At 43.4% G+C, this 27,207-nt stretch overlaps 1 protein-coding gene and 1 long non-coding RNA gene across 5 annotated transcripts in view; one reads left to right on the forward strand and one right to left on the reverse strand.

Annotated features, from left to right (window-relative positions):
- LOC116047011 overlaps positions 1-27,207 on the forward strand; it is a 204,357-nt gene that overhangs the window by 77,716 nt on the left and 99,434 nt on the right. Inside the window, exon 2 of the long non-coding RNA XR_004104292.2 lies at positions 22,329-22,337. This is a non-coding gene — a long non-coding RNA (uncharacterized LOC116047011). The remainder of the gene's footprint in view (positions 1-22,328; positions 22,338-27,207) is intronic.
- Positions 2,582-27,207, reverse strand: part of disp1 (dispatched homolog 1 (Drosophila)) — a 142,639-nt gene continuing 118,013 nt past the window's right edge. For 3 of the 4 annotated variants that reach the window (XM_031295490.2, XM_031295491.2, XM_031295492.2), the window contains 8 exons: positions 20,557-20,586; positions 18,580-18,703; positions 17,379-17,506; positions 14,233-14,327; positions 13,316-13,413; positions 9,214-10,803; positions 6,672-6,935; positions 2,587-5,540 (listed from right to left, as the gene is read on the reverse strand). In XM_031295490.2, the coding sequence (XP_031151350.1) occupies positions 3,768-5,540; positions 6,672-6,935; positions 9,214-10,803; positions 13,316-13,413; positions 14,233-14,327; positions 17,379-17,506; positions 18,580-18,703; positions 20,557-20,586 (4,102 nt within the window). In that variant the 3' untranslated portion in view covers positions 2,587-3,767. Of the gene's footprint in view, positions 5,541-6,671; positions 6,936-9,213; positions 10,804-13,315; positions 13,414-14,232; positions 14,328-17,378; positions 17,507-18,579; positions 18,704-20,556; positions 20,587-27,207 lie in introns of all 4 variants that reach the window. The other variant, XR_004104289.2, reaches the window with a different exon arrangement.

The following is a 27,207-nucleotide window of genomic DNA, read 5'->3' on the forward strand; positions in this document are numbered from 1 at the left end:
TAATTGAAAGGGGCATGGTCAAAATAGTAGCAGTGTTGTGTTCAATTAGTGAGGTGATTGATTCTGTGAAGAAACAGGTGTCAGTTATGGCCCATATTTAAGGAAGGAAGGAAGCAAATGGTGTGCATGCTGGTTATAGTCCATTTCACACTGAAATACTCAGCAAAACAGCAGACTTTGATTCAAAAGTTGATTGGAGAGGGGAAAACATATAAGAGCAGAAAATGATAGGCTGCTCAGCCAAAATGATTTCAAATGCCTTGAAATGGCATCCAAAGCATGGACGACGTGGGAATAAACGGTCAACTACCATTGGAATGGATCGAAGAATAGCCAAAATGGCAAAGGCTCAACCAATGATCAGCTCCAGGAAAATCAAAGAAGACTTAAAGTTACCTGTGAGTACTGTTACGATCAGAAGAAGGCTATGTGAAGCAAAAGCTATCAGCTAGAAGCCCCCGCAAAGTCCCATTGCTGAAAAAAAGACATGTACTGAATAGGTTGAAATTTGCCAAAGGACACATTGACTGGCCAAAGGAGAAATGGGGCAACATTCTGTGGACTGATGAGAGCAAAATTGTTCTTTTTGGGTCTAGGGGCCGCAGACAGTTTGTCCAATGACCCCCATACACTGAATTCAAGCCACAGTACACTGTGAAGACAGTAAAGCATGGTGGTGGAAAAATCATGTTATGGGGATGTTTCTCATACTGTGGTGTTGGGCCTATTTATCATATACCAGGGATCATGGATCAGTTTCAATACATCAAAATACTTGAAGAGGTCATGTTGCCTTATGCTGAAGAGGAAATGCCTTTGAAATGGGTCTTTCAACAAGACAATGACCCAAAACACACCAGTAAGCGAGCAAAGTCTTGGTTCCAGATGAACAAGATTGATGTTATGGAGTGACCAGCCCAATCCCCAGACCTCAATCCCAAAGAACTTGTGGGGTGACATCAAAAATGCTGTTTCTGAGGCCAAACCCAGTAATGCAGAGGAATTGTGGAATGTAGTTCAATGGTCCTGGGCTGGAATACCTGTTCACAGGTGCCAGAAGTTGGTCGACTCCATGCAACACAGATGTGAAGCAGTTCTCAGAAATATCAGTTATGAAACTAAATATTAGTGCAGTGATTCAAAGTAAAGCAAACCCTTGAGACATGTTTCAGTTCATACAGTAAATGTTTGAGTTTGTAAAGAAAAATGCAAATACTGCTATTTTTTTGAACACCCTAATATTCCTTTTTCTTCACTTTCTGTAAAGAAACAAACTTGATCAATTCTGGTCATGTTTTGATTTGGAATTGAATGTGCAGTGTTCCCAATGCAATGATATTATGGAATTAAAAGCTGTTCTAAGGATTTTGAGCATTATTCACTTTTTTAAATCAAACTGCTATTATTTTGAACACAACTGTTCCTGTGCCTTTCTTGTCTCTACCAAATCGTGAGAGATCTTTCTCTTTCACTGCTAAATGCTGTGTCTTCCCCAGCTAAATATATAACTTATTTGGTACTGGGTACGTAGCGTACAGTGCATTTATCAAAGCATCAAAGTTGCGAGCCCGAAAAACTAAAGCAACAAGCTGAAAGATGCTATAAAGCTCTGTACAGCTTTGGGGAACTGCAGAGTTGAGAGATAATTCTCGGTGGGTTCATCAAATCTATAAGACTCCTTTCTCATCCAAACAGTCATTTAGTCCACGGTAGGAGTAAACATTTTTGATTGTAGCTGCTGTAACGCTGAACGTGAAAAACCTCTGTGCTCCTTTAATGTTTTAGAGAAGGCTGTATACAAACCACAGTCATAAACAGGCCCCGTTTCAAAGACAAAACAGGCAGAAGAATCAGCAGATTTTGGTCCAGTGTTGCCCTGGAAATATTACAAGAGAAACTCAGTCAAAATATATATTTGTTAGACATGAAAACCATAGCTAATGGGAGCTGGGTTGCTTGCTCAGTGCGTTGTGCCAGAGTGTTGTCTCCCTGTAATTAAAGCAGTCTGCCTCAGCAGGCCTGTAAGGTTTGAGCACTTCTTTCAGTTGATGTAATGCAACACAACACAAAGTGGATTTTTTTTTTTTTTTTTTTTTTTAAAACCAATCCATTAAACCGGCTCGGAAAATGATTTTATGATTACGGTTTTAGGTTTTTATGCAATTCACAATCCCATTTCCAAACAGTTCATGAGTAGAAATGCTGTAGATGGACTTGTAGCTTTAAGAAAATGAGATCTGTACCACAACCAGTAATAAAACCAGAGTGTTATTTTGGTGTAAATCATGTCTACATGAGCATAAAGAACAGACAGCCCTGCCCAGTTTAAATACAGTCAATGACCTCAGGCCAGATGTAACAGATAGCGCTGAAGGCGCCAGCAGTTCTGAGACAATGAAACAGGTGAACACTGTTATGATTAAAGATATACCCTCTTCTTTGAAACGCAGCCTCGCCTCATTTTATGGTCTAAGTGTGTGTGTGTGTGTGTGTGTGTGTGTGTGTGTGTGTGTGTGTGTGTGTGTGTGTGTGTGTGTGTGAGAGGTAGGGAGAGCAGACAATAGGAGACACCAGGACAAAAGTGATAAAAAAAGACATTTTAATCATACAGTACATCTTTTATCTGAGGTGTGTGGCAACTTGAACACAAGAGCACACAGAATTTAACACTAGCTCCCACAAATACAAAAAGTGTCAGGCTTGAACTGTAAAATGTGGCACATTTGTGTTATGGTTGATGTGATTATATCCGACAACATATATTAATAATTACACACAATATCACAATATATACTATCTACTACTGTCGGTGCACATGTCGGTGCAAATGGCTGCTGTGTGAGTATATTTAACACTGTAGTTAGCTAAATTTCATGGAAGAGCCATTGTGAAAAGATAATTTCCCATAATGATATAGTGTGTGTTTCACTGTAAAATCTAGCACGTGAAGACGTGGTGAGTAGGGGTGTCACGATTCTCCAAATCCACGATTCGATTTTATTTTCAACGGAGACGGCAATGCCATAACAAGAGCCACTAGATAACCGAAGGCTACTTTGCAACAACAGTTTGAGTTTCTCAGAGTTTACGAGGTGCAACTGAATGCACAAATGGTTTACCAAGGTGCACCTGAATACACCATGGAGTTCCGTCGGAGTTCACATGCTTTACCTTCGGAAAGCACAAGCATTTTCCTGTTTGTAGTCTTCTTATTTCCGACTCCGGCAGTGGCCACGGTGTCTGGAAAAGAGCAGCTGCGGGCTACCGGTAAGCTAACGTTACCCTGTGTCTTTAGCGGCATGCTACCAGCCGGTAAGCTACGCTGTGTGTTGTAGTTTTTCTTCGGATGTGCTCAAATAGGCAGGGGTGTAGAGAGAAAAAGTACTGGGAGAATCTCCGATCCTGCTCTTGATTTTGATAGTCGACACCGAAAACTTGTTTTGGTCAATTTTCCATTTAAAATAAATCGAAACCGGGACACCCGTCGATTTCCCACAATGATATAGCTTTAACAATAGTGTGTGTTTCACTGTAACACATAATGTGGCACGTGAAGACCTGGTGAGTACAAAAAGAAAGATGTAAACAGATTATGTTGAGTGGGTCTGTGCTGTTTCATGAAACACATTGAGGCACTTGGGTCAGCAAACACATCACAAACCTTGTTTGATTGCACAGAGACATTGTATGCGTCATTCCTTTTTTTTTTTTGGACATTTGCTATTTGTTCTGGATTGAGTTTTTATTTAAAAAATATCAATCTATCATCAGCATAAGCTTTCAGAAGAGGGATTGGTGTGTATTGCAATAGGAGGCACGCTGGTTTCAGTTTTTGGCACGTTAAACTCTGAAGCTGAATTGCACTTCACTTTCAACGCCCTGTTAAAACAGTAGAGTTTCTTTGGAGAGGCGGAGGACGCCCGCTGTCTTTTGGAGTTGCGCTTGCACTTTTTGACGCTTTCCTCCCGTGTGACAGAAATGCTTCTGAGCTGCTCCTGGTTGCCAGGGCTTTTACAACAAGCGTCCATGTGCGTTGTTGTACCTGCGGTTGTGGCGGATACATGGTTATCGCCACAACAACGGCCACTGTCCCTTCTCTGTTGTCTTTCAGAACTGGTTGTGTGTGGTGAGCACAGGGAGGGGGAGGGGCATTGAGTCTGAGCTTGTGTCGGGGCTGGGGGGCTGATGCTCTGGCTACTGTCGGGGCCAGAGGGCCTCGTTTCGTGTCTGTGGTCATCCTCATGTCCCACAGGCTCCGAACCAGGAGCTGTGGATCTCTGCTCTCTGGCTGAAGCGGTGTGGACACAATACTTCCTGAGATGGCAGCTGTGGACAGGACCTTGCCTGGGCGCCGCTACTCTCCCCTGGGAGCAGTGGTGGAAATGTGCAGGGGGACAGTGGACGTAGTGCATTCGGCACTCCATGTGTGTGTAGACTGGGTCCAGGTTCGTAGGTAACAGGGCTGCGTTCTGTTTACTCGGGGAGTTTCCTGAGAGTGGGAAGAGCTGTGGGGTGAGAGGGCAGGACGGGGAGTCCTGGGCAGGCTGAGCACAGGGGTGGGGGGCATACTGCTGAGGAGGAGGAGGAGGAGGAGGAGGGTCCCCACATGTGCAGTTAGTGTTCTGAGAGTACTGGCACCGGGCTGCTGAGCTCAGTGTGGCTCCGAGGCCGTTCTCGGCGCCGGCTGTGCCAGTGTCAGCTTTGCTCTGGTAATGGATGTGTGAGTACGGGCCGCTGTGCTGCTGGGGAGGGGTTCCGTTGTAAAGCTCCTCTCCGGCTTTATCTTCACTTTTCTGACTGGAGGCCAAGGGCTCCAGCTCGTAATGCTCCACCTCCCCGCCCCGCCCGTCCAGCTGGTACTTCCCGAGGCCGGAGCCTTTCCCCTGTGCCGGGGGGCTCTTGGACGTGACCTCTGAGAACACCTGACACTGCAGCTTTTTGGGCAAGGGGATCTGGCCACAGGTGCCCTGCGGCCCCAGGCAGCGACACATGCACTGGAAGAAGAAGGTGGCGAAGGCCCAGCTGATGCACATGATGAGCATCATGAACGTGCCCAGCTGGGTGTAGGCTAATACGGTGGAGGGCATCATCATGGCCCCGGCAACAAAGGTGGTCAGTGCCGCCATGGCGATGGCGGAGCCCATGCGGCTGAGGGAGAAAATCACCTTCCCCTCTCGGTCGGGCTTGGGGGCGAGCCGGTAGGCCACGCCGTAGTGGACGGCGAAGTCCACCGAGAGCCCCACGGCGACAGAGATGGTGACCGACTCCAGGACGTTCAGCTCCCAGCCCAGCAGCACCAGGGAGCCCACCGTCACAAAGATGGTGCCGGCGATGGACAGGATGGCATACAGGCTAATGATGACGTTCCAGGTGGTCAGCAGCATAACGCTGAAGGCCACGGCCACCGACAGCGCCATGGCGACCAGCGTGCCGTCCGACAGGCTGTCCTGCAGGTCGTAGAACTCCAGGTTGCTGATGAACCAGCCGTGGCTGAGGCCTGCCGGCGCGTACCGCAACTCCTCCTCAATCCAGGCATCCACCTGCAACACAACCACAACCGTTAATGTCCGGAGAATCAAAGCAGAAACTAAACTTATCCTGTATTTGTGTGTGTTTTTAATTTTCAATTTAATGAAATAAAAAATACATAAACTCCAAATCCCTTCCCTAACCCACCTACTTACAAACTAAGGAAGACACTACTGAAAAGGAGTAGGTGATTAAAAAAATGTATAGATACAATATAGCTTGTCCTGATGACCAGTGGCATATCAATTCAAATTAGGTCTCCTATATTAGTCGGCAAGGTATCCATATAGGCCAAATAGGGCTGCCAAATCTCGAGAAAGATGTTATATTAATTTCTAAAAGTATATGTGATCCTTTCCTGAAGCTATCGAGCAATAGGCAGATGGGAATCCGACTAACACGTGATGGCTATGGACTGCCTGGCAATGCACAGGGCTATTGTAAGGAACTTCTTTTGGAAGTTTCTTAAATGTGCACTAATGGTTGTAAAGTCGCCTGACATTAGTCCAGTATTAAGCAAAATCGCTGCAGTCGGCAGTGGCGAAACAAGATACAATGTAAGTTAATAGGACAATTGTCCAGCTTGTATTTACAAAAGTGCTCGTTTTGCCACTGACAGGCTCAGATTAATATTCTAAGTGCCTGACAACATTATGGAAAGGATTTCTAAGGAGGTCGACCTTTCTGTTAAAGAGTAAGATCCTTTTTTTAAACCTAAAAACATCTGCAAATTGCGTTCACTAAACCCACCCAACCCATCCATGTCAGACACTTAGAATATTAATCTGAGCCTGTCAGTGGCAAAACGAGCACTTTTGTGAAGGTAAATACAAGCTGGACAATTGCCCTATTAACTTACATTGTAGCTTGTTTTGCCGCTGCTGAATGCAGCGATCTCGCTTAATACTGGACCAATGTCAAAGATTGTTGTTCCCTGTCATCAGTCACTTACACACAAAAACATAGGAAAATAGGGTCCAGGTTGAAAAAAACAGTGGTCACCCTTTAAACCATGCCAGAATGTCTTGTACATGGACATACAACAAAATGGAGGATACAATACAATGACATACATCCAATCTAAATTATATCTAGAATTAATAGTGGCAAAAAAGGCTATAAACACTTTTGTTAGTACAAACCTCGCGGTAGAACTGGAACATCTTGTCGTAGGCTAGGGTGAAGAGGTAGGTGCTCTTGAACTCTAACACTATGGCTCTGATGGTGTCGTTGATGTCGAAGCGTGGGCCGGGCGTCTTGCTGTCCAGATGGTAGTTGGTACTCCGATCCAGCTCCATGATGGCTCTCTTGATGCACAGCTCAAAGACTTCCTGCTTGTAGGGGAAGGTGGACTGACTGCAGCAGGGGTAGACGGACGCCTCCTCACAGTCCTGGTTCTCCATCCACTGGCAAAATAAGTGGCAGGTTAAAGTTAGTTATGTCCAGCGACACTTAACCCTCCTGTTGTCCTCGGGCCAAATTTGACCCATTTTTCAAAAAGTCAGAAATTTGGGTTTCTATTAACCAAATTGTCCGTAAAAGAATAACGTGGATGGTTCCATGCAACGCTCTTCACAAGTAAAATAAATGATCAGTTCATTACTTTCATTGAATGTGGGTGTTTTATTCAATTCTATAGAATATTTGAAGTTTTTTTTTATAAAAGAACGTTGAAAAAAGTGACCCAAATGTTGGAAAAAACAACAAAAACATCGAGAAAAATGACAAAAGTGTTGAAAAAAAAGTTCTAATTTTAAATGTAACACAAGGGTCAAAGTTTTTGCTCTAATTCAGTGACACTTTAGACAGATCTGCAGACATTAAACTACGTTAGGGGTGTGAATCTTCACTGGTCTCACGATTCGATTACTATTATCCTGTCGGCGATTCAAATCGATATCACGATGCGTCGCCTCCTCAGTATTATTACATATTGCTACACACGGTTTTCATCAACTAATTCAAGCAGTCAGATATATATGAACTGCCCTATGCATTGTCAACCCTATGTCCCTATGATAAATGATCATTTATCTATTGTTCTATGCCAAATATTCATAAAAAAAAAAAAATAATAAAAAAAATCAATTTTGAGTATTTTTACATTATAATCACGGTCTGTTCTCTACCTGTGAAACGGTTTTAAAGGTTTGATGACTCATCCTGCACTCGGGGGCGTTTACTAATTTTATGTCCATGAATCTTTTTTTTCCAAGTTTTGATGTCCAAGTATTTCTTATCCGATTACTCAATTAACTGATGGAATGAGACGCAAAAACCCAGAGACTCAAAATCTATGGGGAAATTGCTTTTTTCTTTTTTTTTTTTTTTTTTTAAATTGAAAAACTAGGGGTGGCACAGTTCATGAAAAAACATCCGAACCGTTTGGTTTGGAGCGCGTGTGCGTCGCACGGTTCGACGCACGCACAATGTAGCTTCGTGCCCGCCAGGTGCCCGTATGTGACCTCAGACAGTACGTTTCCCTTTCGCGCAAAAGAAGAGGTGTGGACAAGTTACCAACAACCCACTCTAAAGCTGCTGAAGCGGCTGCTGTTTCAATCCTGTTGGCTCTCTGCAGCGGGTGGGGCTGCTGAGTTCCCCCCGCGACTGACTCGCTCGCGCACACACACACAAACACAGACAATCACACACGGTGGATGCAGGAAAAACCGGCGATGAGACGTACAGGATGACCTAAATTGAGGACAGCTACGCTCGTTATTGTAAGTGCAGTGATAAGTTAAAGTCCAAAAAGTACTTTATCAAACCGTATGAACCGTTTGTCCCAGCCCAGGATAAGAAATTAACTAACAATGTAAAGATCAACAAGCCACTGACACATATGTTCAAATTTGATTCATTCATAAATTATTATTTTTTGTCTCAAATCCACCAGCCATTTTCATTCATCAACATTTGCAGCATCTTGAGCCTTTTTGGTAAGGTTACTAGGAAAACTCAGCCTAAAGTAATTTTATTCTCCCCAAAACAAGTTTCCTTTTTTATTTTTAAAGAACTATACAAAAGAAAATCGCAACTTTTTTTATGTTAAACGTATTCTGACTTATTCAAAAGACGGAGCTTTAAGAGTTCCTCTTTTTCTTTTAAAGGATACAATTTTTGTAAGAGCTACACTGAAGTTGGCAGTTTGATAAATGCAAGTTATTTCAATTGATATTCTGTAATATTTCAATCTTCGTGTGCTGAAAAGGCACATAAGTTCCTGTAGATGGCAATACACATTCTCTTTTTTTGCCAAATAAATGAAAAGCTTGTTGAAATCATCATCGTCTTCCCTCTTGCTGTATCAAAATCTCACCTAGCTTTCCTCAGAGATGGTCCCAATGATGTGCTTAAAGTCAAGTCAAATTCAGTTTGTGCATGATTACATGATATAACTATTTTTATTTAATACTGTATCCTACATTGTGGATAATTAAGTTAAATATCAAATGCTGAAGTATATTTCTGGAGTGTTAAAGATTAAAAGAAAAAATAACAAGAACCGTACAGAACTGAAAACCGTGACCCTAAAACCGTGATACGAACCGAACCGTGGGTTTTGTGAACCGTGCCATTTTCTTGAGGAAGGAAGCCCAAACCCCTTTCACCAAATACATGCACCTAAGTCTTCCAACAAGGGAAAACACTGTAGTATATACATAGCACACATGCAGTGCTGACCTGTTTGAATGTCTCGATGAAGCAGCTGGTGAAGTCCTGCTCCTCGGACTGAAAGACGAAGCTCTGATTCCTCAGCTTCTGGCAGAAGCTCAGGATCCACAGCTGGGACGCCGGGCTGGCGATGTTGAAGCTGCTATCCAGCGTCAGCTTGCCCTTGTTTTTGGGGTTCAGGGGGTCGCCGTTATCCACGGGCGTCACGCCCCAGATGATGGTGATGGGCATGTGGAGCTCCTCGCCGTGGTGAACCCGCTCGAACATGAACAGCTTCTTGTACTCGGCGTCGTAGCGCTCGAACGGGTGCGAGGACCGGAACACCTGGAACTCGGCCAGCTCCAGAGACGGCAACTTCATCTTGGGATTGACGCAGACCACGTAGGCCCCGCCCACCGTGATGGCCAGGAACCAGAAGAGCCAGAGGTAGCGCAGCTTGATGACGACGCAGGGCAGCACCTTCTCGAAGAAGATGCGCGACGCCTCGGAGACGGCGAACAGGCATTTGTCGGCCTTCTGACAAAGTCCTGCCCAGAACGTCTGGGTGCAGATACCTTGCTGCGGGTGCGCAGGCTTGGCGCAGGGGAACATGTTAGGCAGGTAGCGTTCGTGCAGCACCACCACAGCTGGGAGCCACGTCACCATGAGAATGTAGTTCACCAGTATTGCGGTGCCGGCGTAGACGCCGAAGCAGCGGATGGCGGTGATGTTGCTGACGTAGTTGGCGTAAAACGCGGCGGCCGTGGTGAAGCTGGTGACGAACATGGACAGGGCGGCGTGCTGCAGCGTCACGCCGACCGTCTCCGACAGCTCGGCGTGCGGCTTGTCGAACTTGGTGTAGTTCCACACGTCGCAGAGCACGAAGGCGTCGTCGGCGCCGATGCCCACCAGGATGATGAGCGCCGTGAGGTTCATGAAGGGGAAGAACTCAAAGTTGAAGACCATCCGGTACAGGAAGTAGGACACGATCAGGGAGCTGATGATGGCTATGATCGTCATGAGGGTGATGAAAACGGAGCGCGTGTACACGCACATGACCAGCAGGACGATCACTATGGCGATGGCGGGATAGACTGTGTCCGTGAGGAGGTAGTCCTGAAAGAGGTCGTGTTTGATGCCAAACTCGATCCCTGACACCGTGGTGATACCGTCCGACGAGTTCCAGTTCTCAAAGTTGTCGATGTAGATGTTCATCATGGACTCTCCTTTCTCCGTGGGGGAGAAGAGCATGCTGGATCTGAGCACGGGCGGAGGAAACTCCAGGCTCTTGGGACTCAGGAAGTCTTTGTCCACCAGGAAGTGAAGGATTTGGTAGACGGCGTTGTACTTGGTGCACTTCCGCGGCACGCCGGCACACTTGAGCTGGTCTTTCCGCCGCAGCGCCATGTCCCAGCAGTCGTGCGCCAGCGTGCCGTTGTGGTAGTACTTGGCGCACGAGCGCAGGATCTTGAGCGTGTGCGACACGTCGCGCTCCGTGATCTTCTGGCAGGACGAGCGATTGGTGAGGACGGCGATGTAGTTCCCGAGAGTCCAGCTGGGGCAACAGGAGGCGTCGTTGGTGCGCTGACAGAGACTCCAGTAGTCCCGATGGGAACGTACCTGGGAACAGAGACGGATAATAAGATTCACGATTCCTTTTCTTGTCATTCTGGAAAACATGGAAATATGTAAAGCATGACGCAATGAAATTACAAGCATGGCTCCTTTAAAAACACAAATCTTTGAATACAGTACATACAGTGAGGAAAATAAGTATTTGAACACCCTGCTATTTTGCAAGTTCTCCCACTTAGAAATCATGGAGGGGTCTGAAATTGTCATCGTAGGTGCATGTCCACTGTGAGAGACATAATCTAAAAAAAAAAAATCCAGAAATCACAATATATGATTTTTTAACTATTTATTTGTATGATACAGCTGCAAATAAGTATTTGAACACCTGTCTATCAGCTAGAATTCTGACCCTCAAAGACCTGTTAGTCTGCCTTTAAAACGTCCACCTCCACTCCATTTATTATCCTAAATTAGATGCACCTGTTTGAGGTCGTTAGCTGCATAAAGACACCTGTCCACCCCATACAATCAGTAAGAATCCAACTACTAACATGGCCAAGACCAAAGAGCTGTTCAAAGACACAAAATTGTGCACCTCCACAAGGCTGGAAAGGGCTACGGGGAAATTGCCAAGCAGCTTGGTGAAAAAAGGTCCACTGTTGGAGCGATCATTAGAAAATGGAAGAAGCTAAACATGACTGTCAATCTCCCTCGGACTGGGGCTCCATGCAAGATCTCACCTCGTGGGGTCTCAATGATCCTAAGAAAGGTGAGAAATCAGCCCAGAACTACACGGGAGGAGCTGGTCAATGACCTGAAAAGAGCTGGGACCACCGTTTCCAAGGTTACTGTTGGTAATACACTAAGACGTCATGGTTTGAAATCATGCATGGCACGGAAGGTTCCCCTGCTTAAACCAGCACATGTCAAGGCCCGTCTTAAGTTTGCCAATGACCATTTGGATGATCCAGAGGAGTCATGGGAGAAAGTCATGTGGTCAGATGAGACCAAAATAGAACTTTTTGGTCATAATTCCACTAACCGTGTTTGGAGGAAGAAGAATGATGAGTACCATCCCAAGAACACCATCCCTACTGTGAAGCATGGGGGTGGTAGCATCATGCTTTGGGGGTGTTTTTCTGCACATGGGACAGGGCGACTGCACTGTATTAAGGAGAGGATGATCGGGGCCATGTATTGCGAGATTTTGGGGAACAACCTCCTTCCCTCTGTTAGAGCATTGAAGATGGGTCGAGGCTGGGTCTTCCAACATGACAATGACCCGAAGCACACAGCCAGGATAACCAAGGAGTGGCTCTGTAAGAAGCATATCAAGGTTCTGGCGTGGCCTAGCCAGTCTCCAGACCTAAACCCAATAGAGAATCTTTGGAGGGAGCTCAAACTCCGTGTTTCTCAGCGACAGCCCAGAAACCTGACTGATCTAGAGAAGATCTGTGTGGAGGAGTGGGCCAAAATCCCTCCTGCAGTGTGTGCAAACCTGGTGAAAAACTACAGGAAACGTTTGACCTCTGTAATTGCGAACAAAGGCTACTGTACCAAATATTAACATTGATTTTCTCAGGTGTTCAAATACTTATTTGCAGCTGTATCATACAAATAAATAGTTAAAAAATCATACATTGTGATTTCTGGATAGATTATGTCTCTCACAGTGGACATGCACCTACGATGACAATTTCAGACCCCTCCATGATTTCTAAGTGGGAGAACTTGCAAAATAGCAGGGTGTTCAAATACTTATTTTCCTCACTGTATACTATATAGAAAAATTAATAAACAATTTCCAACAGACTATTTGTCCGTACGACCAGGGTTCGATTTTCCGGTGGGATGCGTGGGATTTCCCCCTTTCTGGTCTACATATCCCTGCCTCTGCTGAATAATTTGGATCCCTGGTGGGGACAAAATGTATCCCCCCCCTCAAAGTGATCAATGCTACTTCACCAATAGACCATAGGCTATTATATACCTATAATAGAAGTATTTTAAACTAAGTAAAGCGCTGTAACGTGAACACATAGTGCCACAGAACGATAAAATCAGAGCAGCAGTTGCTGGTTGTATTTAGCCGCTACAGAGCTCCGGGACGCCGGCTACCAGCGGCGGTTGTTTACAGGCACCGCCAGATGACGGCCCTCTCAGGGGCCACGGTAGTGGAGTTTAGCCAGAAAACATGAGCGTCATGCGGCGATGATAGTTAAGTTTAGGCACCAAAACGACTAGTTAAGTTTAGGAAAAAGATTGTGGTTAAAACACTCACACACAGTATTTAGTTTTTGCCGCAAAGTGAACTTGGCTCTCCGGCTTGAAAGCGCTGCCATTTCATTATGATTTTTTGCCAATGGACATTGAAGTGCATAAATAAGTGTTTTTGCATGGCTGGTCGAATGGCACTATATCTAAACCAATATGGTATTGGAAGGGGGATTTAATTATTGCCCCCCACAAGAGCCAAAAAGCATCTGACTAAATTAATGTCAACAACTGCCATTTCATCATTCCCAGTCTTGAGGATTGTGCTGTTCTTTATACAGACCTTTGTGTTGTCCAGATTGCACATGGATTTGATGGCCTGAATACTCCACAGGTTCTTCCCATCAGCTGATGTGAACACCAGTCTAGAATAACTGTCACCTGCAATGAAAAGAGGTTTACTTTTAAGGTTCAAGGTTCTTTATTTGTCATATGCACAACCTTAACAGAACTAGTTGGAAATCTTAGGCCTCAGGCACCTCCAACTAAGCTCAATAAATAACTAAAGGAAAAAGAAAAACACACAAGTAAAAGCAAAGTCTGAATCTAAGACAAAAGAAAGAAAATTGCAAATTAAGATAAAGGGTTAAAGTATAAACAAATAAAATATGAATGAAGTAATATAGGTGTGTGCAGACTGAATTTCAAAGGAATGTAGTCATTTCGTCATTTTCTTTCATAAATCAATGCTATTGGTCACCCTTTACGTCTGTCTGTGCGTTTTACAAATATTTAAAGAGAGACATGGCGATTTCATCTGACTGAGGTAAATAGCCCAATACAAGGTTTTCAAATTTGCCTTAGTAAATATGTACGTGTATACATTTATAAAGTATATAAAGATGAACTTTATTAATACATGTTAGGAAATATAAGATAAAGACAAGTTTACCATCTGACTAACAAAGATCTTGAGGCTGAAAATAAAAGCTCTTTCTAATGCAAAAGCTATGCAGCTATACCTGAGCCTATTTGGGTACGCAGTGCCTTTTTAAATTAGCCAACCTCTTTCATAAAGACTTTTCATTTGAATTCCACTCAAAATAAATCCCCATTAAAAGAGTACTATTATCTACATATTTCTCATCATACCAGTGTTTATCATTTATAATGTGTTGTACTGAGGCGAGAGAGCTGTTTGGTAGTCTTCATCGTCTGGTCTAAATTGGACTGGTGTCATTTCTGTATTCCCAATCTTACCTGGCACGTCACAGAAGAACTCTTTACTGAAGTCCCACTCTGCTTGCCGTTTGTCTCGATCAAAGTGGTCCTCGGGCCACCTGGGCTCTTGGTGACTGCAAAACAATTCAAAAAGATTAGCAGCGTCTACATTACTTAGATACTTAGATGTATGTTTAACTCAATCAGCCAATATGGAAACTTTGGGGAAAAAAACAACATGGCAATTCATTTCATGCTTGAAAAAACAACCAAAGTCTTCAGTTAACAGCCAGACATTGTTTACCAAGAGTGTGATAGCGCTTCTCAATGAGTCTTTGATGAGCTGATGATTAAAGCATTTGGCAGCAAATCTTAAGTCTTATACTGTGTTTATTTTGTTCTTTGAGGTTTACAGCAATTAGGTTGCAAGATAGATTGTGTATGCATGTGCGTTTGCGTGTGTGTGTGTGTGTGTGTGTGTGTGTGTGTGTGGGGGGGGGACAATATTAAAACATTTCATGACATACAACTAAAAGTAAGAAAGAAAAGAAAAGAAAAGAAATAGAACAATATCTGCTCACAGAACTGAATAACAAAAAAGACTCCAAAAAAATAGACAAGTCTTTGGCGTATATGTATGTTTTGTGTGTGTTTATCAGGGCTAGTCAATATATTGATATTATATCGATATATGAGACTAGATATGGTCTTAGATTTTGGATATGGTAATATAATAATATAATAAGTGATGTCTTTTCCATTACAGTTAAGTGATGTCATTTTCTGAATTTACCAGACTGTTCACGCAATTCTATTATTTGCCTTTAACCACTTATTCTTTGTATCCACATAATTGATGATTATTTATTTGAAATGTCATTGTGAAAATATTTTGTGAAAGCACCAATTGTCAATCCTACAGAATCGCCATCGATGCGTTTGGTCAAGAATACGGTGATATTCTGTGAATTTCTCCATATCGCCCAGCCCTGCTGTTTATGAGTTCTGTTGCAAGAACGATACTGTGGCCATGTTTTTCTGAGTAGTGCAGCGCCTACATGCCAGCGAGCGAATGAGGATTATGGTTCAGACAGGCCTTCTTTCCGTGTGTATGTGGGTTTTTTAATTTCTTTTTTCTGGGCCACGTCCTCTGCTAGAAACAGGAAGGCAGAGTAATCAGGTGGCTGTCAGAGAGAGACGGAGGGGTTGACAGACGGAGGGGATGAGGCAGGGAAGCTTGCTGACAGCAGCAGAGGCCTCTCGTACGCACGTAAGTACACAATTACATCTGCAGACAGACGCGTTGAGCGAGACAGAAAGGAAGACAAAGGCAGCCACAGACACAGCAGGAGACGGAGAGGAAGATCCAGACTGCAGCTCAAAGGATCCATTTTCTAATCAGCAGAATGGAGCTGCAGGTTTTTTTAACCACATGGATAAAGGATACAAAATCTGAGTCAGAGGGGTATGACCTCACGGCAATGACAACATCATTCATCAGAGACAATGGTCATGATTTAGATGTCCATGTGAGACAAACCAACAATTTAAAGTTAGTTTGGTGATGCCTAAATTCAGGCTAAACAAAGGAAAATACAGCCAAAATATGTTGGCATCAACCCTGGTTAACATTGATAGAAGCTGGAAAAACTAATCTGATATGAGTAGTGATTTGGCCTGAAGAGTGCACAGTCACAGAGACAGACAGCAGACAGACAGTCACTGAGACAGACAGCAGACAGAGAGACAGACAGTCACAGAGACAGACAGCAGACAGAGAGACAGACAGTCACAGAGACAGACAGCAGACAGACAGAGAGACAGACAGTCACAGAGACAGACAGCAGACAGAGAGACAGAAAGAAACAGAGACAGACAGCAGACAGAGACAGTCACAGAGACAGACAGCAGACAGACAGAGAGACAGAAAGAAACAGAGACAGACAGCAGACAGAGAGACAGACAGAAACAGAGACAGACAGAAACGGAGACAGACAGACAGTCACAGAGACAGACAGAAACATGTAAAGATAGGCTCTTGATTAGTGGACAGCCTCCCACTGACAGAACACAGCAGATCACCCTGTGGATGGACAGATCTCTACTTTGCTCCCCTTTTCTTTCAAGAGGGGATTCAGACTTTTCAGCATGTCTGTCAACAGTACCCCCCCCCCCGCCCCCCCGCCATCACCAGTCTCCAACCCTGGCTCCCCCTCGCCCCCTCTGTGACAGAAATGAAATAGTGGGCTGGCATTGCGAGGCTACATTCTAGCAGCCATTTATAACAAGACTGTTTTGCTTTCGTTTGTACTGCGGTTGATTTGTAGCCCTGTTACTGTGAAAATAAAACCCATCTGATACCAGTGCGTTTATAAAAAAAAAAAAAAAAAAAAATATATATATATATATATATATATATATATATATATATATATATAATTTATTATTTTTTCTAACAGCTGTATAATACTAACCCTGTATGGATGGGATATGATTGCTCTCATTGTTGTATGTCCTGGCTCAGGTTAACCCCTTTATAAAACATGAATGCCATACAACTTTCTTTTATTATCTACTATGTCAGTCATAACGGGAAAAGAACATTAATAAACTACTGTAAAGTATATTTTTTTCGGGCTAAATTACATGGTATCGGATGGGTGCATAGACTTGCATACTTGCCGATAATGATACCAGCATTTTAGGCGGTATCGGAGGCTTTTCTGATACTGGCATCGCTATCAGAACAACTCTACTTTTGTGCCAGGGAAACAAAGAAATCGTTAGAATAAAGAAGAACTGAACTGTTTTAAAGTCATACAGCCCTTCATTACGCCATCTTTGAATGTGCACAAATGTAATCATACAAACAACCTTTAATATAACCTTCTTTCAAATGAAAAATATATTTTTTTAAAGCCTTTTACCACAACAACACAACAGATAATACATCTGTCACTGCAATCAGTGAATGTCATCTTATTTGCCGATAGGCGATTGCAAGTCAACAAGGCAAATATCAACCGATACAGATGTTCGGCCAATAACTCGGTGCATCCCTACTGGAAATTGTATTTCATAATTCTGTACTTTCCAAAACTGTCAATCAGCTTCTTGGTTAAAAAAAAAGAGAAGGAAAGTGTGTCAATTTGTGTGGATAGTGTAAGAAATGTGTGTGAAGTTACTTTTTGGCCTGCTCATCAGCGTATTTGAAGGGGTAGTTGGCCAGTGTGGCTTTGTAGCCGGTGTTCTTCACCATGTTGTTCCATGTGACCAGTCGCTGCCCAATGGCTGTTCCCCGTGGCTCAAACCCCTTTTGGGAAGAAAGAAAAGCAGCGATGAGCAAAACAAGTTTAGATAAAGGAAGCAAGTTATGGTCTACACAGTTCTGATGTAAAGTGATGGTATAAACGATGCAAGTTGGCCATTTTAGTCACCATACAGTAGCTATCCATTCAACTTGAAACGTACATGCTTACTCATAGTAGAGGACATTTTAAAAATCACTTTGCGACATTGCTGTTATGAGCTAATGGAGGCGTAGCAGGAAGGCTGTCACATATCTACAACTGGATCACTTTCAAAGTGAGCTGGGCAGTCAACATTACTCCTAAGTTCAACACATAAACAGAACCACACCTACTCTGTATTCAAGGAAAGCCAGATGGAACTGATACTAGGGCTGCACAATTACTTGCAATTTTATCGAAAATTGCAATATGGAACAGTGCAATATCGTTAAATATTTGTTAAAGACATTAAGGGCCCTATTTTAACCATCTAATCACACGGCGTAAAGCGCATGGCGCGTAGGGTTGGGCATCGTTTGGATTTTAACGATTCTGATTCCAATTGCGATTCTTCCTTTCGATTCCGGTTCTTATCGATTCTTGATTCCGATTCTTTGAGGGGTGGAGTTGAAACAGGTCACATGCTTATTTCACAAATAAGAGGAAAGTTTTATTTTGATTCAATGGTGGGCTGCCGTTTTACCGGGCTTTTTCAACGTAAAATAAAGCCAGACTAGAGCGCTGCTTACTGTGCTCCAAGGCTGCAACACAACAAGCGCCTGGCTGCTACGGAAACCAAAACTTGCGCATGTTAAATTTGGAACCCATGATCAGATTTGGAACCAAATCCTCCAAACGATTCTAAACGATTCTAGCAAAGACACTTGCGTCGGGCTTTGCGCTGTGCTGCGCTGTGCCAGGTGCAAGATAGGGCCCTATGTGTCAAACCATTCTGGATTATGTTTTGTGGTGCAGACAATGTAATTGTATATCAAAAAATTCCTCTGTGCAGGAAAAACCCTGTGTTCAGGTCTGGGGGAGGCTCGTTATCTGGAAGCGTTGTGTTAACAGGAGACCATCGTGGGTCTGTCCTCACCAGCAGCGGGTCTGAGAAATCCGGCAGGTCAGGCACCAGGATGCCCACCAGGGCACACACCACAATGAGCACTGTGCACACCCCCAGCACCACCACTGGCCAATCAGCTATCAGCTCAGCATAGCTGGAAACAAGGAGGAGACGTTAAGTTAGTGAACACAGTGATGACAGCTTACTCAAAGTTTTTCAGATTGAGACGAATGTTAAAGGGTAACTTTCAACCTGGACCCTATTTTCCCATGTTTCGGTGTCTAAGTGACTTCAACAATCTTTGAAATTGGTCCAGCGTTAAGCAAGACCGCTGCAGAAACAAGCTACCCCCCCTTCACCTTAGTCACTTAGACATCAATGCATGGGAAAGTAGGGTCCAGGATGAAAAACAAAACGAAATGACCATATATATTAATATATATTAATTCCATATAGCAGTGGTTCTCAAGCTTTTTTTCAATAAAGTACCCCCTTGGAACAGTTTTTTTAAGCCATGTACCAGCGCCAATAATTTTTGGTAGAAAAAAAAAAAAAGTCTATAATAAGAGGAACAATACAGCGATGTCAGCGATAGATTTACTAAACAACAGCCTTGTACCTGGAAACCATTTAAATGCTTAAGAAAAAAGGCAACAAAAACTTTGGAGAAAGACGGTAAAAAGAAGGAAGCAAGGCAAGAATAGGTCGAAAATAGTAACAAAAACTTCGAAAAAAAATAAACAGTAGAAAGAAGGAAGGCAACACTAGGGCGACAAAAGTGACAAAAATATTCAAATAAGCGACAAACTTCGAAAAAAGTGACAAAAACTTTGAAGAAAAAAAAGACAGTAGAATTAACTACAGCCTTGTAACTGAAAAACATTTTGCAAAAAATATCACGTACCCCCTGCAGTCCTCCAAAGTACCCCTAGGGCTACACGTACCCCTAGGGGTACACGTACCCCTATTTGAGAAACACTGCCATATAAAATACGCCTCCAATTATGTACATAGAAAGAGAAACTGAAGACAAAGAAACGTGGGAAATTGATTGGCCACTACATGACCAAAATTAATAAAAGTTGACAATCAATGGACACGCAACAGTGTTTTGGTAGTCTCCTGGAAAGACTGCTTAACATGTCGTGCATGGTCTAATTTTTCTTGTCATAGACTGTCTATTCTATTGTATTTATTTATTTATTTATTTATTTTTAAATTTTTATTTATTTATTTTTTTTTAAGTATAATTCTATCCTTATTATCTTATTTTAGTGCCCTCACTCTGATATTTCATTATCAACACAATACGGTTGTGTATTTTAATTTTGCCTCTGTTTGTTTGCTGTAAAAATTAAAACTCAATAAAGTTTGAGTCTGAATAAAAGTTATGCTTTGATTTAGCAAATTCCCTATTACTTAGCGAGTAGAACCCATGAGATGGCACACGATCGCCATTTGGCTGATGAGTCATTAAAATTGGTGAGAAAAGGATCGACTTCTTACAGTTGAAGGAAAAAGGGGACAAAAGAAGGAAATGGAAAATGTTAAGATACAGCCTACTCCATCTTTGCTCTGTTTAAGGCATTTGCTTGATTAGAAATAGTGGTAGTAGCGGTCTGTGTTTTTTGGTGTGTATATTGAGTCTCCATCCTTATGCAAAACTCATAAGACTTGGGATTTTGCTCCCTGAACCTTTCTGAAAGCCCTGAAAAAGCTGTAACACTCTATTAAACAAACAGTCTCCTGGATTAGGTTTGTGACAGCAGGGTTTACTGCAGTGGAACGGAGAGATAAGGAGATCCAAGCTGCCCGTTAACAGAGGCCAGGTACAGAGAGAGACGCATGACTCCCATCCATAACTCTCATGACTCACTACTGAGGAATGACGGCTCCCCAGGAGCACTGATGGATAGATGACACAAATAAAAGGGAGGATGAGGAGGAGGAGAGAGTTTTCCAATCCAGAACATCAACACAAGCGCAACAGTTTTTGGCAGGTCTCACCTTTTGGGGAATCGAAAGGGCCTTGGAGGGCTGAAAAACAAAAAGAGGAAGATAAATCAGGCTTACATTTTGAAGTCAAAAGCAACAGCCGATAAAAAAAAACAGATCTGCAGAGACGTTTGAGCAAGAGTGGACATCTTTTCTTCATAATCCCCTGTCTTGATTTGCTGACTGAACCCAAACCAAATCTGAATGGGATGTCAGCTTGAACCGCAATATGAACCTGAACCCATGAAGCTACATGAGAACTGCACTACAAGCTCACAGAAACCTGTTCTATCTAGTCTCATCAATCACACAAAGACACACATATTAGTGAGATTTTATTTTCTTATGTGTTGTATCCAGGGATTGACATTAGCACCTGCCAACCCGCCAAATGCAGGTAGATTTCGGCAGTGGCGGGTAACACAGTCACTCTCACTAGCCACTTTGGCAGGTGGCATGCCTTTATATTGTTAAAGGTGCTCTAAGTGATGTGACGCGTTTTTTAGGCTACAACATTTTTCGTTACATACAGCAAACATCTCCTCACTATCCGCTAGCTGCCTGTCCCCTGAACACACTGTAAAAAACGCGGTCTCTGAAGACAGCTCAGGCTCCACAAACAGCAACAAAAACAAACTGCGCCAACCTGCCCCACGAACCATAACAAACTGTGTCCCAGCCAATAACCGACAAGAAGGAGCTGGTTGAGCCATCACTGCAGCAGCGTTAGCACGTAAGCTACTTCCACAATGCGTATTCATGACTCAACCAACTGCTTCTTGTCGGTACATCAGACCACATCAGACCAGCAAGCCGCTGCAATTCCTTAAAAAATCCCCAGAGCTCCGTTCAGCGTGCGCATGCGACATGGCAGGCCGAGGCAACAGTTGCGTCTGTACAGGTCGTAGACTGTGTAAGGTAATGGTTTGTAGAAGAAGTACAGAGAGAGCGCGCAGCAGGACAATTTAGCAGGACATCTGGTCTGTGTGAGCAAAAAAGTTCATGTCAAGCCCTGATTGTATCCCTGTAGTGTGGCCTGCTGATACTGGAGGGTTTGACCAACACACACACGCAGATGCATATGCATATGAATAAGGGCTGCACAATATATCTTTTTTTCATCCTTCTTCGCAAAAGACACTACACAATTTTTTGTATTAGCTGAAAGAAAATAGGATTAGAAAACTGCACTTTAAAATGTAACAATCATTCTTTTTTTGTGGAGATGATTTCCTTTCATTTGGTTTAAAATCAACAAGCAGTTTGGTGCAGTTTAGCAGAATACTGAAAGCAGCAGAAATGCGGAACTAAGTACACTTCAATATCTGTTTATCGCAAGTAATATTGTTAACGTCATATTCAACAACGTTATCGCATACCGCATATTTTCCTCATATTGTGCAGCCCTAATATGAAGCCTTCAGCTGCTCAGGATCTATCTGGACTTGTGGTCAGCTCCTCCTGGGAGCGGTGGGGAAGCATCCGGTATGCCGGGAGCAGCAAACGCCCCGGGCGGAGGGGAAGAGAAGGGAAGAAGAGGAAGGGGGAGAATCAGATATGGCCACCTGATCACAGCGGGGCTGCAGGAGATAAATGATATGGGCTAGATGGGTCGGGGGGGGATGTGAGAACTAGTGTATGTGGCGAGCATACAGAGGGAGGAGAGTGACAAGGAGCCAATAGATACTGTGATGCATCACAAATCTGCTAAAGCTCAATATGCTAATTAGTTAGATGGGGTCGGCGAACTTTTAAAAAAACATAGTGTGTGTCCCAGGTTAAAGGCAGGGTTGGTAACTATTTCCAATGTAGACTTTTTTCTATGTAATATAGTTTGAAATGCTCTTTACAAGCCAACAGCAATAAATAACTTATGGGCTCTGAAAAAATGAAAAAGATCCGTCATCTGTAGCTGCTGTAATCCTGTAAAAACGCCCGAGGGCAGGGGACGCAGACCTGAGGAGATGCTACTTTCAAACTATTGTTAGCTTTTCAACATTACCAACCCTGCCTTTAAGGGAAGCAGTGTGGTAGTACGCCCTGCTATGCCCTACCACACCCTGCTATGCCTTACCACGCTCTGCTACACCCTACTTTGCCCTACCATGCCCTGCTACGCCTTAGTACGCCCTACCATGCCCTGCTATGCCTTAGTACGCCCTACCACGCCCTGCTACGCCCTACCATGCCCTGCTACGCCCTACCATGCCCTACTATGTCCTACTATGTCCCACCACGCCCTGCAACGCCCTGCTACGCCCTACCATACCCTGCTATGCCCTACTGCGCCCTGCTACACCCTACTATGCCCTACAGCGCCTGGTACGTCCTACCATGCCCTGCTACGCCCCACCACTCCCCTCTATGCCCTACTATGCCCTGCTATGCCCTACCACGCCCTGCTACGCCCTACCGCGCCCTGCTATGCCCTACCGCGCCCTGCTACGCCCTACTGCGCCCTGCTACGCCCTACTGCGCCCTGCTACGCCCTACCATGCCCTGCTACGCCCCACCACTCCCTACTATGCCCTGCTATGCCCTACCACGCCCTGAACTATTTTTTCTAGTCATAGTTCCATCATCTTTATTGTTATTATAATTGCCACTGTTCATCATACCAGCTGCTATAATTATTATGAATCATATTTCTATATATCTGTATCAGTGTCTCTGTGTCCCAAACGGCAGCGGCAGATGGCTGCCCACCAAGATTTAGGGTCTGTCGAGGTTTCTGCCTAAAAGAAAGTGTTTCCTCGCCCCTGTTGCACTAAATGCTTGCTCCTGGGGGAATTGTTGGGTCTTTAATTAAGTCAATTACAGAGTGTGGTCTAGACCTACTCTATCTGTAAAGTGTCTTGAGATAACTCTTCCTATGATTTGATACTATAAATAAAATTGAATTGAATAGTACTAGCAGTCCTTTGATGCTCAATATAGCTATTTTCAATGGTAGAAGATTTTAAGTTGACAAGGTAGAGGAGAAAGTAGAATAGATTCTTCACTTCACTGTGATGGCTTTAATTAAAACACCCAGACCCGCCCATCCTTGGATTAGAATGGACAAACTTGGCCAGAAAAGACATTTGTACGGATATATGGTCTGCTTTATTATAATAAAATCAATATAATAGTCTTGACTAAAAGCTAAAAAGATTTTAAGTACATTTCTCAGTGTATTACAGATTCACATGCCCACCGTAGAAAAAGTGGCCTTAATTTATCACAGAGGAACAGGAAGTGAGTTCTGAGGTCGGCCTCTGGTGCAGCCAATCAGGTCATTAGCACTCAGGACATTAGTGCTGTGATTTAAGCAATCTGGCCAGAGGGCCCAGAGAGGTTGTTGTCGTATTTTTGCCCGTTTTGCCGTCAAAGTCAAATCTGCGGAATGCTATAATTAGTGGTAATGGGAGGCACACATGAACTGGAGCTATTGGTGAGAATTTTACTCCACGGGGGTGGGTTAGGAAAGCTGTAAATCCCTTAAAAGTTTCACTGGACACATTAATATGACAGCCAGATGTAAAGTGGCAATCAGACACAAACATTGCTATTCTAGAGATACATATGTGATATATATGAAAAGGTTACTTGATAACGTTATTGATTAGAATCTGGTTTTGTATTCTAGGAGACTTGTTCATGTTCTCAAATATTGAATTATTCTTGTTTATAAAAATATGACGAGTTCCTCCTTAAGTGACCTTTGACCTGGTTTAAAGCAAGAATGCCTAATGAAAACCACATTTCCCTGTCCTCCTTTGAACTAGTAGCCAAGGGGAAAATCTGTATTGCTAATGTAATTCTTTCCTCTGTGCTCTGTCTCTGGGCTTTCCATGTAGGGCCTTGAACTGCAGACCTGGCCCAAATATATGGCCCAAAAATGGAAGAGACGAGTTTACTGGGAAATAGTTGGAATGGATTTCCCAAAAGCACTTTCAGGCATTATCTATTTGTCTACTGAAGGTCTGTTTTGAATTTTGGTCTGCAGCGCTCCAATAGGAATCAATTTCAAGCCAATTGGAAAGATGCGGCGCAGCATACCTAAGCCGACCATTTCGCTGCCGAATTTTTAACAACAAAGATGAATAGATCAAGAATCCATCAAGTCTATAGTCTATAGCATAACTTATCCCGTTCTCATAAAACCCAGGTGACTTCTTCGTAGCAGTTGCAGGAGATGAATTCAGATCTTGAATTCAACTTAAGAGACTTTTATCTTGGGCTCAATGCCTTTAGTCCATTAAAAAAAAGAAATAAACAAAGGATAGAACACCATCAGACGTTGGGAATAAATTCAAAAATGGTAAATAAAACACCAGAGATGGGTGGTAGGCAGTTAGCAATAGGGCTGCAAGATATGAGGAAAATATGAGATAACGTTGTTGAATATTGCTATTACGATATAACTTGCAATAAAATAACAGATATTAAAGTGAACTCACTTCTGCATTTCTGCTGCTTTCAGTATTCTTGCAACAAATTGCTTGTTTAATTTAAAACAAAGCAAAGGAAATCATTTCCAACATTGTTTTACTGAACACGTTGAACATTAAATTGAATATAAAAAGGCACCACTAAAAAAAGAATGACAGTTACATTATAAAGTGCAGTTTTCTGCAGATATTTTCTTTCAACTAAAAACACACGTGTCTTTGGCGATATGTCGCAGACTTTCGCGATGCAGTTATAAAAACTATATATTGTGTAGGCCTAGTTAGCAACAGGGAGAGGTAGTGTTGACTGATGATCACAGAGGCTCTACATTCAGCAGGATGACAACCCACTGCGTCAGCTTTCCTCCCCAGCTCTCGGATCACTTCTACTCATGACGCGAAAAAAAAAAAAAGAAAAAAAAAAAAAGAAAAGAACTTGAAATACAGACTCTCTCTCGCTCTCTACATCCAACTTTCTATCTCTTCTCTCTCTCTTTCCCTGGCTTCTGCCCTCTCTCTTATTTTCTTTCCCTTTTCCCCCCGGCCCTGACTAACCTTTCAGTGTTATTCTATTTTACCAGAGGGAGAGTGTTTCAGGATCACTGGGCTAATTAATAAGGTAAACACAGACCGCCAGCCGCTCACTCAGCACTGTGCTGACAGAGTTGAGAAACAGAGAGGCAGTTGGGGACTGTTGTGGGGAGTGTGTGTGAGGGTAAGCTCTCTGTGTGTGTGTGTGTGTGTGTGTGTGTGTGTGTGTGTGTGTGTATGTGTGTGCGTGAGCAATTTGTGGTGGTCTGAGATTTCACTGTAAGATATTCAGCTATGTATGATTTTGAGCTTTAAGGCAAGAAAGAGTGCGCTTGAAAGCACCTGATGTGTACGAAGTGTAAAGGCAGAAGTGTTTTATAACATTTCTGAAAGGCTACAGCCAGAGGTGAAAGTAGGCTGGCACGGCCCATTACTCCAAAACCACTAAAAGACGCAGCACGCAGACGCAGCACCAGGAAGAGGGGACAACAGCTGCTTGCCAAAACCCACATAAAACAACCCGTCAAACGGAGTATTGAGGCTGTTAGTATATGTGAGCATATCAGTGAGAAACGTGTGTATGGAGTGAAAGATGTGTGTGTACTAGGGCTGCACAATCAGGGCTCCAGACTGCGACCAAATGGCATTTTGCGACCGTTTTTTGAGACCGTGCGAGTATTTTTATTTTTATTTTTTTTACAAGTACTCGCGCGTGTGCGACCTGCAAAGAGAAGAGAACGAGTCTGTCAGAGTTGACCAATGTGTGTGAGAGGGGGAGGGTCCATGAGTAATAAGACAACTGCGTAACGCTATGATATACTGTACACTTGTGTGTCTCCCTTTCGTGGCGTCACACTCGTCGTCCGCACATGCTGTGGCGCAGCGCTGTTGTTACCATGTTTTTAACGATCTGCAGCCAAAGTTAATCCCTTTTGTTTGCTAAAGACCGTAAACTGGCGAGGAAAATGCTGCGTAGTCATAGCCGATAAGGAGTCAGCCTAACGTTAGCCTTCCTCTCTTTATCCCACTTTGTTTATGGTCTTAAAGCGGCTTGCGTGCACTTCCGGTCGGCGGAGCTGTGTTGACAAACCTTGGCACTGTTGTATTCGGTCTCGTCACAAAATCGACCGCATTTTTACTCAGTCTTGTCTCAGATAAAAAGGACGTTATTTTATTTCAACACCAACTTAACTGTCACATTTTGTGGTGCCTTTTATATTCAATTCAACATTCAATGTGTTCAGTAAAAGAATGCTGGAAATGATTTCCTTTCATTTGTATTAAATTCAACAAGCAGTTTGTTGTATTTTAGCAGAATACTGAAAGCAGCGGAAACGCAGAACTGAGTACATTTTAATATCTGTTTATTTATCGCAAGTTATATCGTTATCGCGACATTCAACAACGTTATCGCATATTTTCCTCTTATCGTGCAGCCCTAGTGGGTACTATATTATATTACTTTTTACTATTTTTTGGCCTTTATGGCCCTTATTCGATAGGACAGCTGAAGACAGTAAAGTGGAGACAGAGAGGGGGATGACATGCAGCACAGGGCCGCGGCGAGGAACGGGCCTCGGCACATGGGGCGCACGCCCCAACCAGGTGAGCCACCAGGGCGCTCCCAGGCGTATCATTTGTGCAGAAAGTGTCCTTCTTAATTCATTCTGTCTCATTTTTCTTCTTAAATTCCCCTTCT

Source organism: Sander lucioperca, chromosome 9 (genome assembly GCF_008315115.2).
Source record: "Sander lucioperca isolate FBNREF2018 chromosome 9, SLUC_FBN_1.2, whole genome shotgun sequence".
NCBI classification, from domain to species: Eukaryota; Metazoa; Chordata; class Actinopteri; order Perciformes; family Percidae; genus Sander; species Sander lucioperca.